This window comes from Rhincodon typus, chromosome 7, assembly GCF_021869965.1.
Source record: "Rhincodon typus isolate 14 chromosome 7, sRhiTyp1.1, whole genome shotgun sequence".
NCBI lineage: Eukaryota > Metazoa > Chordata > Chondrichthyes > Orectolobiformes > Rhincodontidae > Rhincodon > Rhincodon typus.
The window spans coordinates 95,578,336-95,594,131 of NC_063338.1; the positions used below are offsets into that span (position 1 = coordinate 95,578,336).

General features: G+C 45.9%; 2 protein-coding genes across 3 annotated transcripts in view; one reads left to right on the forward strand and one right to left on the reverse strand.

Moving 5' to 3' along the window:
• Window positions 1-652: 652 nt before the first annotated feature.
• On the reverse strand, window positions 653-15,288 carry cnot9 (CCR4-NOT transcription complex subunit 9). Of its 2 annotated transcripts, none has more exons than XM_048598628.1 (8): window positions 14,907-15,288; window positions 13,080-13,256; window positions 11,522-11,637; window positions 8,269-8,378; window positions 7,693-7,802; window positions 6,272-6,349; window positions 4,088-4,179; window positions 653-3,207 (listed from the first exon to the last, which is right to left on the reverse strand). In XM_048598628.1, the coding sequence occupies exons 1-8, from the start codon at window positions 14,928-14,930 to the stop codon at window positions 3,039-3,041; spliced, it is 876 nt and encodes a 291-aa protein (XP_048454585.1). In that variant the 5' UTR covers window positions 14,931-15,288; the 3' UTR covers window positions 653-3,038. The 2 variants fall into 2 exon arrangements, with proteins under 2 accessions (XP_048454585.1, XP_020374092.1); XM_020518503.2 differs by having other exon boundaries at window positions 6,272-6,370.
• Window positions 15,289-15,361: 73 nt separating this feature from the next.
• usp37 (ubiquitin specific peptidase 37) overlaps window positions 15,362-15,796 on the forward strand; it is a 52,526-nt gene continuing 52,091 nt past the window's right edge. The window contains exon 1 of the mRNA XM_048599282.1: window positions 15,362-15,649. The gene's annotated coding sequence lies outside the window, so the exon portion shown is untranslated. The remainder of the gene's footprint in view (window positions 15,650-15,796) is intronic.

Consider the following 15,796-nt stretch of genomic DNA (forward strand, 5'->3'; position numbering starts at 1 on the left):
CAGACATTCAGCTCCTATGCACCCTATGCTGACATTTATGCTCTACATGAGCTTCTTCCCACCTGTCTCACTTCAACAATGCAGAGTCATAGAGTCATATAGCACGAAAACAGAACCTTCGGTCCAATCAGTCCATGCTGAACATAATCACAAACTAAACGAGTCCCACCTACCGGCTCCTGGCCCATATCCCTCCAAACCTTTCCTATTCATGTACTTTTCCAAATGTCTATTAAACGTTCTAACTGTGCCCACATCCACTACTTCCTCAGGAGGTTCATTCCACATGCGAACCACTCTCTGTGTAAAAAAATTCCAAGTTGCTGAGTATTCACAGTGATTAATCGCTATCAGTGCATTAATTAGAGACTCCGATAACGGTGAGGAAATTCCCAGTCATGGGAAGCCAAGGATCCAGATACATCTGTCTCCCCAATCAACATCATGTCTCTGCTGCATCCCAAAATGGCATTTTCAGAAAGAAATCAATTTCTGTCTAAGAATTACCACAGAGAGTGGAGGATGGTCTTACTACTACTGTCAAAATAGGAAGCTAAAAAAAAAAATGGGGAATGCAAACCAGGATCTGTAAAAAAGATGAAGGTACAATAATGTTTTGGGTGGGAATCATTCAGGAGGTACACAAGATTCAGTCAGTGTATTTCCAGCAGGTTTCTGTTTTTATTATATATCAATACTGCTCCAAAAGGTGAATTTTCCCATTGATCTGCAGCAACATTGCCCTCGCCCTTCACTCTACATATCTCACACATTTCCACCAAGACATACACAATGGTATTTAATCGAAGTCAGCCAAAGAAGTGGCGAGGTCCCAACACTACCTCTTTGAGGATACTGCCTGAATTACTGTCAATGCTGATTAAGACAGCAGCAGTGAGCCTGCCCTGAGATAGGAGGCAGAGGTCCTTCAATCACTCAGCAGGTCAAGTAGTGCACTACCTGAGGCCAAGGATGATCAACTGACTCAGACATAGGTGAGGGAGGCCAGGAAGAGTGTCATTGGTTAGGGGGCAAGGGGACATACGGCAACGGGATGGGCATGCCATTGCTCGAGAAGCCCACCCACTTCCCAAAGCCTAGTCTGTGATCAGGAGTCTTTGGCTGACGGGTCAACATGGAGATCCACAAGCAATTCCCACCAGGGCTTTCTTTTTGGGTTCTCTGCACAGTCGCTCCCCTGCCCACCACTGGGTGAACACCAGTAGCAGCAGGTGGTGGCTTTTAAATGGGGGCATTAAATTTCCTACATAATGGCCTCAATTGGCAGCAAGGCAAGGCAGTTCCCTACAGGGCATCCTCCAGCCTGACTAATTGCCTCCCTCCCCAGCTAACCCACCAGAGAGAGGACGTTATGCCAATCAGAGTGCCTAAACACATTGATAGGAAGTTGCAGATCTATGAGGAATCCAATGAATGGTATCAGGTCACACCATGCAGAATACCAGACGTTAATGCACCATATATAGGCTCATACATAGCCACTTAACACCAAGCTAGGGACAGAGGGACAGTGCAGGACAATCATCAGGTGAACCAGCAAGGGGCTAAGTGGCAGCTATCATGTTTATAAACATCTCTGGACCATTATGGGGCTCACAGTAAACAGCTTTCAATGCAACATTTTCCTGAACACAATCCACTGGTTAGCACAACAATATTTTTAAAAAATTATTACATTTAAGTTTCAATGCTTCCGGCACATCCCCCATCAAAAGAAATCTCAGGTCAGAATTGGCCCAGAATCTACATCCTTGTGCCACGGGATCAGGTCAGAGGAGGATAGGAAGGGGAGGATTACTGCAAGAAGTGGTGTCCTGGAAGCGCAACTGAACCCGAGGGGCCCTGAATCTTGAGTAAGACAGGCTGGAATGCATTAAGGCAGTTGGGGCGCTGGAGCAGCTGTGCTCCAGTATTAACTAGCTGTCACCCAGCAGTGGCTGCTCAAATGCTGTCTGATCTCAAAGTTCTCTCACTGGTGAAACAAAGGTGAAGGGAAATTCAGCTGAGCCAGAGCCTAGAGCTGGAGGTGTCCTGTACGACATAGCCAGCCAGCATACAGGACACAAGAGAACAGGATATCATGAAATTCTTGGACTTGCTGGGGTTCTGGGAGGGGAGACGGGGCGAGGTGAGTGAATAGAAACTATCCTGGAATATGCTGATGGAAAACAGTGGAAGTCTTCAGGGACTGAGCCCATGAACAGTCGAATGAGTGGACCACCTTCCCAGAGAACTGTTTACTCTGATTTCTCAACTCATAGTTACACGTCTGGCGCAAGGGAGAGCCTGCACCAAAGTACAACCGTCTAGTCTTAGCTAGGATCATCAACGAAGCTCCAAAGTAGTTGGTGCAGGAGGACACTAATGGGAAGCAGAGGCAATGTGTGTCGGTGCAGGAAACATGTCTCCCTATAGTACAATGCAAAACGTGAGGGGCTGGCATGTCAGAAAGGATGAATGGGAGAAAGTACGAATCATTTTAAAAGTCATTAATGGACACACATCAGGACTCGACTATTCCCTAGTTTCTGATGCAGTGAGGCTACATGTAACGGAGAGAAGTCTCCTAGACACAGCGTATAACCTGGACAAACCATTCGTCAAAATTAGCTCAGCTTGGACCTAGACAATAATGATCAAATCCCTCTTTCCTCCCATAAACTGAACAGTATTAATGAAGACGTGGGTGAAATTCGAAGCCTGGAAATGTTACATTGGAAATTGACATAGTCCAGATGAGGTCTTGGTGTACCAGTTCAGGGACGTAGCTCATTCAATCACAGTCCATGTGGCGAGTGACTGGGAAGGAGAGAGAAGGACAGAGTGACAAAGAAGACAAGTTGTCCAGCTATGTACTCCGCAGTTCACTGTCCAGCATCTCAGGAGTCCTACGTCGCCATTATTTCAAAGACCACAGTCATTTGTACAAACAGACCGTTGCCTCACTCCTCCAAAATCCAGACTGTGCCAGCGACGATACGGCCTGATAGCCTCAGCTTGTGGGAGGGTCATTTCAGTCACTGGGGTGGGAGGGGGATTCCCCGGGGGTCAGTCACCTGCCCCTCCTGGAGGTTCTTGACGAGTTGGGCCAGCCAACGTTTGGTAGTAGTATCGTCCTTCAGCACCTGGGCAAACGTGGTATCTTTCAGCTGGTCGGGCAAGCACTGTCGGAGTGCCTCCCTTGCCCTAGAAGATCCAAATGTGACATAGTAACACACAGTCCAACCATTTGAAAACCTGTAACACACCGTTTGAGAAAACACAACATAACTTAAAGCACACCAGGGATGTTCTCTCTTCCTCATTGTGTCAATGAAAATGTTGGAAAAGAAACAGCGATCTTGCAGTGCACCAGCATTTTCTCATCACTCTTCCTTCTCTAATAAAAATTGCTGACACAAGAAGAAGGGTTTTTCCTGTGCCAAGAGCCACATTCACAAAGAACTGTTGACTCATGAAGTCCACACTGATTATCAAAAGTGCTATCCACTTAATCGCTCTCACTTCCCTACATTCTTGTAAACTTTTCATTTTCTTGGAACTCTTTAAAAAAATTCTTTTGTGGGATATGAGCATCACTGGCTGGGCCCAGTATTTATTGCCCGTCCCTAGTTGCCCCTTGAGAAGGTCGTGGTGAGCTGCCTTCTTGAACTGTCCACTTGGCTGTGGGTTGAGCCACAATGCCCTTAGGGAGGGAATTCCAGGATTTTGACCCATCAACAGTGAAGCAACAGCGATATATTTCCAAGTCAGATGGTGAGTGGCTTGGAGGGGAACTTGAAGGTTGTGGGGTTCCCATGTATCTGCTGCCTTTGTCCTTCTAAATGGAAGTGGTCGTGGGTTTGGAAGGTGCTGTCTACCAGGAGCTCAGAGAGAGGAGGGAGTCCAGGCACTGCTTGGGGTTTAGGGGATCAATGCAAATAGTCCCAGACATTCAAAGTCCCAGGACAATGTTGCAAGCTGTTGGGAAGATCTCCCATGCAGTCAGAATTGATTTTTTTGGGGGGTGGTAGGGGGGTTTTGCTTGCCAATTATCATGTATCTTGTCACTGGGGGCTGAACTTACCGTGGATTGTCAGAGAGACGGAGGTAGCAGCGAACAACATGCTTCAATAATCTGGCCGATGGCTCTTTGGACAGCTGCAGCACCATCTTACCCTGTGCACACAGACAAGCCAACGTTACAGCAGCTCCAGCAATTGCTGGTTAAGTTGCATCACTCCCCTTCCCCCAACACCAGCCATCCTTGCTGAGATTTCAGATCCCAAGGACACCAGTATCTCATCCTATTCAACAAGTGCACCATTAGGCACCTCAAGCATCAACCCCCAAAGTCAAACACTCCAGAAGCTCAGCACCACCTAGAACAGACAGTCCATTCGACCAGTGCCCATGAACTCAGTATTCACTTCCTCTCCTAACAACGCACTGTGAATGCAGTGTGCACCATCTACAGGCTATAATGCAGTAACTCACCAAGACATCTTTGATATGACCTCTCATAATGCCCTCCAACATTTGGAAAAAACCAGAGCAGCATGTTACAGGAACATCACAATCACCAAATTATACATCACCCTGTCTTGGAAGGCACATCGGGTTTGCCTGAACTCTAACGGCACTGTGTGAGCACCTTTACCAAAACACTGCAGCAATTCAAGCAATTCATCTGTTCAAGGGCAATACATGCAGTCTTGCCCATGTCTCGAGAACAAAATCAGAAAAGGAAACATCCATTCCCAGAAAGAATCAATGGATGACCACCAGAAGGAGATTAATTCTCTCTAACCATCAGACACATTCAGACTTCTCCTATGATAGGCTGAAGAGCCTCTCCTGTACCTCTATGACTGGGACATTTTAATTATCCACTTGAAGTTGTAGACTTGCTCGCTGAGCCAGTGTGTTTGGTTGCATACGTTTCATCACCCTGCTAGGTAACACCATCAGCCCATTACTTCCGGTTCTGTTTTTCAGTGGTTTATATGATCTTGTCCAGTTCAATGTGTTTGTTGATAGAAAACAAAACCGGAAGTGATGCCAACCACCCCAGCAAACCAAGGGATATAAATAACAAGTGGGACAGAACACCAACACTTCACCGGAGGCCCACCGACGATGTTACCTAGCAGGGTGACGAAATGTCTGCAATCAAACACACTGGCTCGGCGAGCAAGTCTACAACCTCATCACAACCCGAGCCACAAATCTTCTCAAAAACTTTAATCATCCACTTATCAAACCATAGAGTCTCCGCCAACAAAACCTAATTCTACACTAGCTTCACTTTCTAGCACTTGGCTCACAGCCTTGAATATTATGATATTTCAAGCATTCATCTAAGTACATTTCAAAGGTCGTGAGCTTCCTTGTCTCAACTACCCTCCCAAGCAGTGCATTTCAGAACCTCACTACTTTCTGGGTGAAAAAGAATTCCTCACATTTTCTTGTTTGTTTTAAATAATGAACCTAAAGATCAAACATTTTGAAATAAACAGCACAGGTTTTAAAAAGGACAACTGTACTTTTGGTTAAAGTAACTACGAATGTACAAATTTACCAATTAGGAGCTGGCGTGGTCCATTTGTCAAACGGTGGAACAAGCTCAATGGGCCAAAGGGCCAGGTAATTGTTGAACCAATTGTGGCCTCATCTCCACTCAACTTGGTGCCGCTTTATTCTGAGGCAATGCCCTCTGATCCTAGACTTGCCCGTGAGGGGAGACATCCTCTCAGCATTTATGCGGTCAAGCCCCTTAAGAAAATCCAATGTTTCAACAAGATCACCTCTCGTTCTTCTGAACTCCAGTGAACAGAGTCCCAACCTGTTTAACTTTTGCTCATACGATAATCCCTCCATACTAAGGATCATCCAAGTGAACCTTCTCTGAACTATCTTCAATGAGATGATATCATTCCTTACATAAAGGGACCAAAACTGCTTGCAGTACTTCAGAAGTGGTCTCACCAGCACCTTGTACAGTTGCAATGAGACTTCCTGACTCTTACACTCCAATCCTTTGAAACAAAGGCCAACGTTTCAGCAACCTTCCTTGTTCTCTGCTGCACCAGTGTGCTAGCTTTCTGTGTTTCATGCATGCAGGAATGTTGGGCACAAAGGAGCAAGTGAGCAAGGTATGGAAAAAGGAATGAACAATGTTAGTGAAACGCAAGGACCTGTTTAAGGCGTGCAGTATAATAGGATATATTATCATTTCCAACAACGGCCATTAACAGGGAATTAAGCTCACCAGAATCATGGCCACATGAGAGAATCGTTCATATGTCTGACAGATGTAAGCCAGTCCTGTGTCATCCAACAGGATTTTCTGTAAAATAAAAGTTGCAACCTAGGAGCCAGAATAAGAGGAGAGAGGTTACACAGATCACCAAACAAAGAAAGAACACTTAACCCAACTGCTGAAAGGGTGCAGATAGCTTCCTGAGGATGGAATAAAGATCTGCGCCTACACCACCATCCGAAATCTACTTCCTAAAACATGCGAGCTCACAGCAGAAAGTCTCAAGCAGTCAAGACAGATTGTTCATCAGCAAAAAGTACACCATCTACCAGACAGTGCAAGATAACAACTTCAACCCTACAGCTGCCACTGAATGCAGCACATTGGCAGTGTGAATGTATTAGAGTGGGGTGTTACAGTTCAGTTGCAGCAGCATTGAGTGTTAGAGAGAGGAACTTTTAGGATCTATCACCAGGAACTGTATCAACATATGGATTTCAGTAAGGCGTTTGACAAGGTTCCTCATGGTACTGGTAGGCAAGATTAGATCACATTCTTGCTATCTCTGGAATACAGGCAGAATGGCCTCAAAAGGTAGAAGACAGAGGGTAGTGGTGCAGGGTTGGTTTTCAGACTAGAGGCTCATGACCAGTGATATGCCAAAAGGATCGATGTTGGGTCCACTGCTTTTCGTCATTTATATAGATGATTTGGTCGCAAACATAGGAGATTTGGTTAGTAAGTTGGGGGGAGAGAGAGAAAGAGTCCAAAACTAGAGGGGCATAGGTTTAAGATGAGGGGAAAGATTTAAAAGGGACCTAAAGGGCAACATTCTCTCACAGAGGGTGGTGCATGTATGGAATGAGCTGCCAGAGGAAGTGGTGGAGGCTGGTACAATTACAACATTTAAAAGACACCTGGATGGTTATATGATGGGAAGGATTGAGCGGGATATGGGCCCAATGCTGGCAAATGGGACTAGATTAATTTAGGATATCTGGTCGGCATGGACAAGTTGGAGCAAAGGGTCTGTTTCCATGCTGTATCTCTCTATGACTCTGTGACTCTAAGTAGTGGGTCTTGCATCAGAGAGGGGTTTCACAGAGAGCTGTAACATCTCGTGCAGCAAGAATACCTTATTGGATAATGAAAAGGGTCTGTTCTACAATCTGACAACCTGTGTTAACTGTATTTTCTTTGAATGTCTCATTGTATTGAGGTGGTCAGCATTAACTGGGATTCACTTGCACTCTTATCTGCAGGTTACTGGCCAACACTTGAACACAATTAAAGACCCAACAAATATAAAATCAACAGTGACTGTCAAGGTCCTGGCATAAGTACACAGTTTAAACCTTTTCAGAACTGTAACATTCAAACTTTGACAAAGACCACTTCACCACCACGTTTTACACATCAGCAACCCCTACCGTTTTGGACAATTCACTTCCTGACTCCATTATCCGGAGACAGAGAGGAATAATTTCTGTTGTCAAAAGGAAGTTGATGACTTCCTGTTCATCTGTTTTCACTAAGGCGCCTGCAGAAAGAAGAGTAGAGAAAAGGTTTAAAAACGTTTAACCACAGAACCAAGAGTCACACTCAACCTGGACTATATCATCACACAAACTGCACGGAACTAGAATTACAGCATCTTTCCCCCCCCAAGCTCTGCACCCCATCCTCACCTTTCAGAGAACTGCCTGCTCAGTGTCAGGTTGAACCATGTGAGTAAAATGACCTACATTTATACAGATGTTTGATGATCAGTGATGACCCCTAGCCCCAAAACCAGGGTGCAGAAAAGTTGCACTAGATCGTGATTGGGTACTGAAATGGGGCTGGAAAAGGGTTGAGCTTGTTGTTCCTTCCAATGTGCATCTTTTTCACATTTACAAAGAGAACAACTACTTCTCTGAGCCACTGCAGGAGGATTTCCAGTGGCAGTGAAATTTCAGCACAGAACATTTCAGTACCAAGACTCACCAAACAAACAAAGTGCTTACCTATAACACCCAGGCTGGTGAGTCGCAGATACTCAAAGGGTCTCGTCTTACTGACAGTGTGCAAGAACGGATAGAGAAAGAGTGGGATATGAGCTGCTAGAAATGCTGACCTGGAACACAACAGAGAAAAACGTAATCTATTACAAATCAGGTCTGATAATATCATCCAATTTGCACACAAAACAGCAAACTACAATTAAATTACAAAAATCTAATTACAATTCTTGGTAATGTTGTTTGACTTCAAGAACATAAGGAACAAGAGCACGAATAGGCTTTTCAGTCCTGGTGCCTGGTCAGTCACTTAACATCTGTGAATTTCCACAGTGGTGAAAAACATTGTGCTGTGGATTGAGCCCCACTCCAGATACATTGGATCGGGGTAGGTCATTTGGCCCGCCTGCTCCTCGGTTCAATACAATCATAGCTCACCATCTACCTCAATGCCATATTGTTAGGCTAGTCCATATCTCTTGACGTTATTAGTATCCAGAAACCTATTGCTCTCCATCTTGAGCATATTTGGGGACTGAGCTTCCACAGCCTTCTGGGGTGGAGAATTCCAAAGGTTCATCACACTAAGTAAAACAATTTCAGCTCATCTTGGTCCTGTCTTCCTCTTTACTTTAAATTTGACCCCTCTGGTTCTAGATTTCACAATTTTACGATGGAAGAAACCCCCCTGCATTTACCCTCTCTGTCCCTTTAAGTATTTTACAGGTTTTATAGAGATCACTTCTTATTCTTCAAAACTCTAGAGAACACAGGCCCAGTTTCCCCAGCCCTCTCAACAGTCCCAACAGCCTAGGGATCAGCCCTAATGAACCTTCTTCAGTCCATAATCCAGGCTGACAATTTAATGCAGTACTGAGGGAGGCGCCATTTTTCAGATGAGACATAAATGCCTGTTGCTGCCTGCCCCCTCCCCCCAACTCAGATGAAAATTATAATTGTGGTGCGGGTTCTTTTAAGAAAGTGAATTGTTCATTTATGTTGAAAACATCCTTGAGTGCTGGGACAGAGTGTAAAGAAGTTCACAAATTGGATCTGTTAGCTTTTAGCATTGCATGGAGCAGTTGACAGGTCCTATTTTATTTGTAAAGAGGATTATTTTTCTAGAATATTTCTACTTCAATTTATATACTTCTATCAGGGCAACCTGACAGAAGTATATAAAATTATTAGAGTCATGGACAAGGTGGATAGTCGGAATCTTTTCCCCAGGATAGAAATGTCAAATACTAAGGGACATAGATTTAAAGCGAGAGGGGCAGGGAGGTGTATGAGGCAAGATTTGTTTTCTTTAAAAACAGGTGGTGGTAAGTGCCTGGAATGTGCAGCCAGGGGAGGTATAATAGCAAAGTTTAAGAAGCATTAGACAGACCCATGAACAGGGAGGGAATACAGGGATATCGACCACGTGCAGGCAGGCGGGATTACTTTAGAACGGCATTCTGGTCAGCACAGACAAGTTGAGTCGAAGGGCCTGTTAAGGGTGCTGTACTGTTCTATGTAAGAGCAGGGAAGAGCTGCATGGTGTTCTGATCTGATTAATATTTCTCTCGCAGCCAACATCTAAAACAAAATGAAACATAAACAGGAAGTGCGAGAGAAACACAGCAAATCTAGTAACATCTGCAGACAGGAAAAGCAGAGTTTAAAGTTCCAAGTCCAATTATCCTTCATCAGATGGGCTGAAGAAGGATCGTGGACTCGGAAGGTTTACTCTCTGTTTTTGTTTCAGATTTCTAACTATCTCTGGAGTCCAAAACTAAAGGGCATAGGTTTAAGGTGAGAGGGGAAAGATTTATAAAGGACCTGAGGGGTAACTTTTTCACGCAGAGTGGTGCATGTATGGAACGAACTTCCCAAGGAAGTGGTGGAGACTGGTACAATTACAACTTTAGAAGGCATCTAGATGGGTATATGAATAGGAAGAGCTTAGAGGGATATGGGCCAAATGTTGGCAAATGGAACTAGGTCAGTTTGGGATGTCTGGTCGAGTTTCCATGCTGCATGACGGTGATATTATAGACTTCAGAACTTTAATAACAGTTCATGGACTGAATGAATCAAAAGATAAGCTATTACAAGCGGCAATAAACCTGTCAGAAATAAGCCATTGAGAAACTAAGACAGGCCTTTACACAGAGACTCGAGCAATTGGCCATGTCTTGCTGAGATTACATAAACAAAACCACTTTGCCACCTGCCTGATAAACTGGATGCTTTATTGCCACACGGACAACTGATTATCCTGCAGAAGAATTTATGGAGTTGGTCGCAGGAAAGCTGTGTCTTCAAACAGACACTTAAGGCCAAATGTAACAAGAAACAAAGAAATTTTGATAAGGAAACCAGCTACAGACCTGCAGTAACTCAAATGAAAGAACTCTAAAGAAATCATTAATATATCACCTCAGAGACCGAAGGATGAAAATCTGTATAAGAATCAAATACCAGAACTCCACCTTAGCAGAAATTTGAAGAACAACACTGCAGAAGGACCGAACCCTGGACAGTCCTCCCAGTGACAGATCACTGTTGGTTAAAGTCCTGGCCAGGTGTCACCATTAGTCAGGTAATAGCTAAGCTGGGTCGCAAGCTTAAACTAGTTTAGAGCAGTCTAATAGTTGGTTGCTACAGGCAATAAAGTTTGAATTATTATTTCAGTACTTGATTTGTCTGAGATTTCTTAATAAGTAACAGCCTTAAAGGTAACTTGTGGTGATTTACCCACAAACAACTCTTTTTGCTTTTTGTTTTTATTATGCGAGATGGAGATTTCACTATTTATTTTGTTGTTGCCTTAGGAGCCTGGCTATGCAAAAATTGGTTGCTTTGTTTCTTACAGTACAACACTTCAATAGCACCCCCTGCCTGTAAAGCTCTTTGGCACCACGCAGATTATGAAAAGTGCTATATGTGTCTTTTACTTTTTCTTAAAGTCATAGAGATGTACAGCATGGAAACAGACCCTTCGGTCCAACTCGTCCATACTGACCAGATATTCTAAATAAATCTGGTCCCATTTGCCCCAAAGCCCTCTAAACCCTTCCTATTCATACACCCAACTTCTGTTCCACAAACGCATGGCAGCTACCACAGTCTTTACTAGGGGTGAAGACTCAGGGTGAAGCAATCCAACATGAGACAAATGCAGGATTAGACTTCCCCAAGCGAAGCCAAAGAGCTCAGCAGGAAATAAAAGCCAGAGAAGTAGACAGAATTCCAGATACATATTTGATGTTACCTGGTTTCTGGGTGCGATGCTACACATTGTAACAACGCGAGTGCGTTACACACGCGGTTGGACTGATGAGCCGTCAGAGTTGGAGGGTTGATAGATGGATAAATATTTACAATCTCCTGGAAAATAAAGAAATGTAGAAATAAAATCACATTAAAATACAAAGAAGGTAATGCAGGAGGTGCGTGGGGTTACAGCATGGTCAAGCCTACACTAAACTCAACCTGTTAAGCAACATGAGGAAACCACACCTAATCACAGTTTTTCAGGCACTGTCAAAGCTACAACTCTGTTGGGATTTCCAGAAGCTTCTGCAGGTGCTGAATGGGATCAGCATCAGGTAACCAGGGAGCAAAGAAATAAAATGATTCACGTGGTGAAAACCACAGAGCCTGGAGAAACTGAGCAAACAGAGTGTACACTGGGCAGGACCCATTTAAACAATATTTATTTGCAAGATACAGGCATTGCTGGCAAGGTTAGCATTGATTACCCATCATCAATTGCCTAAGCCTCACAGCCGCAAGGCTTACTGGGTCATTTCAAAATGTGGTTAAGCCTCAAGCACATGGAGTCACGTACCATAGAGGTGGACAGGGAAACAGCTGCAGGTTTCCTTCTCTCAGGGACATTCTGAAACTGATGGGACTTTAAATCACAATCTTCTCATTTCATGGTCACTGTTACTGTTTCTTTTAAATTTCAGACTGACCTCAATCAAATTTAAAATTCCCATGGGAAATGTGATGTCCTGTTTAATCCTCTGCATTATTACTGCAGTAACAAACCCACCCTGTTATTGCACCGTGCACATGCTTCACACCCTTCACTTGTGTGAACATCAGAGACAGACAGACACAGAACATAGCCTTTTCAGGCTCAGTCCACCTGGAAAGGTGGGTCTAAATTTCATCCTTTGGTTTGTATTTAAATGTTTTTTATAAAAAATTGCCAGTTAAGCATTTTTAAGAAAACAGAGGTCAGGGAGAAGTCTGATGATTAAATAAAACCAATCACAAACTTTTGCACCTCACTAGTTTTGCAGTTATATTCTGCCTGCCAAGGCTCACTATTGTACAACCTCTACCTTTTTTAAAATGAAAATCGAGATTAACTAGTGATTCCCTTGGGCCATGTAGGGGTTATCACATAGTTATAATCCCATTTTGCAGCAACTGGCCCATATGCCTTGTATGCCATAGCATCACATACACATCTAAAAACTTCTTCAATGTTGTGAGGGCTTCTGCCTCTACCACCCTCACAGGCAACGATTTCCAGATCCCCACCACCCTTTCATGAAAAAAAAAGGTCTTCACGTCCCATAATTTTACACATTTAAATTATGCCCCCTAAGTCTCCTCTGCTCTGAAGAAATCCACCTCAGTCTGTCTAATCTCTCTTCATAACCAAAACTCTCCAGACCAGGCAACATCCTGATAAATCTCCTCTGCAATCTCGCCAGCACTATCACATTCCTCTTATTACATGGAATGCAGATGGGCACACAATATTCTAGCTGTGGTCTAAACAAACGTTTTATCCAGTGGATGATCATCACCTGTAGGAGGGCAGCAATGGTTCCAAAAGAGTGCCAGAGCATGGGGGCCAGGTCAGGCACCGACTCCCTCTTCTTGCTGAGTTCTAACAAGGCATTTTCCCGGGTCTCAGGGCTGGACAGCTCGTTGATCCACTGGTAAATCTTCTCGCGATCCACCTGAGCCAGCGCAGTAACCGGCTGTGAGCAGGATAGGGAGCAAAAATCAACAAGCAGGTCAGCATCAATGACAACAGAATCACACACAACAGAATCGCAGGAGGCCAATTGGTTCATCAGGTCTGTGCGATCCCCCTGCAATAGTTATTCACTCGTCTCACTCCACCATCCCCAAGCCCTGTAAGACTTCTCTCAATTTATGCATCTAATTCCTTTTTAAAAACTACAATTGAAATTCGTCTCCGTCACATTTTCAGACAGCAAACGCACAGCAGCCGCATTACAGGCTTCTTCAGAATGGAACGGTCCTGAATGGTCTGGCCCTCATTCTCAGACTATGCCCCTAGTTCTAGCATTCCCAAGCAGTGAAAACAGTTTACCTTTATCTATACTGTCTTTTCCTGTTAATATCTTGAAGACTTGGATCAGATCACTCCTTAACCTCCTACACTCCAGAGAAAACTAACCTAATTTATAATCTGATTTAACTTAACCCCTTAAGTCCAGGTACAATTCTTGTAAACCTACATCGTTCTCCCTCCAAGACCAACATATCTGTCTTAAATCAACTGAGAACCAAGATCAGGAACAAGAGGAGAGACTATTTGGCCCCTCCGTCAAGCTTCTGTCATTCCACGCGATTGGGGTGGCGGGGTGGCCTCACAGTGCACAGGGACATGGGTTTGACTCCACCCTCGGGCGACTGTCTGCGTGGAGTTTGCACATTCTCCCCGTATCTGTAATAACAGTGTAAAGTTGGATGAACACAGCAGGCCAGGCAGTATCAGAGGAGCAGGAAAGCTGACGTTTCAGGTCAGGACCCTTCTTCAGAAATGGCTTCGCAGTGGGGTTATAACTCACTCAGAGATAGTAAGAACTACCGATGCTGGAGCCCGAGATAACACAATGTGGGGACCCTTCTTCAGAAAATCCCGACCCGAAACGTCAGCTTTCCTGCTGCTCTGATGCTGCCTGGCCTGCTGTGTTCCTCCAGCTCCACGCTGTGTTATCTCACTCTCCAGCATCGGCAGGTCTTACTATTTCCCCGTGTCTGTGTTGGGTTTCCTCTGGGTACTGCAGTTTCCTCCCACGGTCCAAAGATGTGCAGATTAGGGTGGATTGGCTATGCTAAATTGCACGCAGTGTCCAGGGATGTGCAGGCTTAGGTGGGCTAGTCATGGGGAGTGCACGGTTACAGGGACGGGGGGGAGGGGGGTGGTGTTCCCCCCCTCGATGGGCAGAATGGCCTGCTTCCACACTGTAGAGATTCTATGATTGTCTGATCGTTGCTGGTCTGACTTTTAACTTCAGCTCCACTTTCCCGCCCTCCCCTCCCGCCTCCCTGGTGACCAGAAATCCAACAGGTTCGGCCTCAAGTCTACCCGAGGCCTTCAGCGGTGCCCGGGCAGACTCCCTACAGCTTCCCCGCCGCCTGAGTGCGGGAAACTCGGGTAGTCCCTGCCCGGCCGGGGTCACAGCTCAGGCCTCCCACAGCAAAGGCGGCTCTGTCTCCCCCAACCCCCGGCTTAAACAGGGGGAGGGGGGGAGGAGGCCCCGGGACGATAAGCCCCCGCCCCCGCCCCCACCCCCCCCCCCGCCGCCAGTCCCCACCCCGACTTACCGCCCCTGCCCCCGCCCCCACCCCCTCCGCCAGTCCCCACCGGGACTTACCGCCCCTGCCCCCAGGCTGTGCATCTTCCGCTGGTGCCGCTGCCTTTTCGGGTAAAAAAACTTCACATCAACGAGCCCGAGGCTCCCGGCTCCTGGTCCGGTGAACCTTGACCTCTGACCCTTAGTCACCGCCTCTACCAGAACACATTTTTTAAAAATACACCACGAGAATCATTCAAACGCTTCACAATCACGACTCTCTTGTGTAGGATAATCTCCAGTTTCACCTCGCACCACTCCGCGGAATTATATGTTTGAGCAAGTTTCCGCTTTCACCTTTGCCCTTTCACCCCGTGACCGCCGCATTAAAACACGAGTTGAAAATGATCCTTGTTTATTTTATATGAAGCTGTGCCCGAAGCGCGCTTCAGAGGATTAGCGTATTTTTTAAAAATGATAAACTTTGCGGGAGTGTTCCCTCAGGCTGCGCGCTGCTTGCTGGGAGGCTGCCTTCGCGCCATTTTGAGCGGCGGTTGGGTGAAGAATATTTTAATGTTTTTATTTGAGGCGGTGTTGGGGTTTGGGGAGAGCTGGTTGTTTTAGAGCCGGACGGGTGGTCGGCGGGAGGATCGGACCGGAGAGAAGAGACGAGGGGAGAGGAGCGGGCTGTGTCTGAGAGCCCTGCCCCCCCACCGCCGGGCCCCCGGGGCATTGTGGGAGCGGCAGTCCCGCCATCTCGCGGCGGCGGCGGCGGTGGCGGGAGCGGAGCGCGAGGCCCCGTCTCTATGGGAACGGCCCGAGAGGTACCGTAACCCCCACCCGCGGGAGAGAGAGAGAGAGAGAGAGTGTGTGTGTGTGAGAGAGAGTGCACCGCACCCCCGGGGTGTGGGGTGGGGGAGGGACAGACAGAGGGTACCAGACCCCTAGGGGGAAGGGGGTGTGGAGACAGA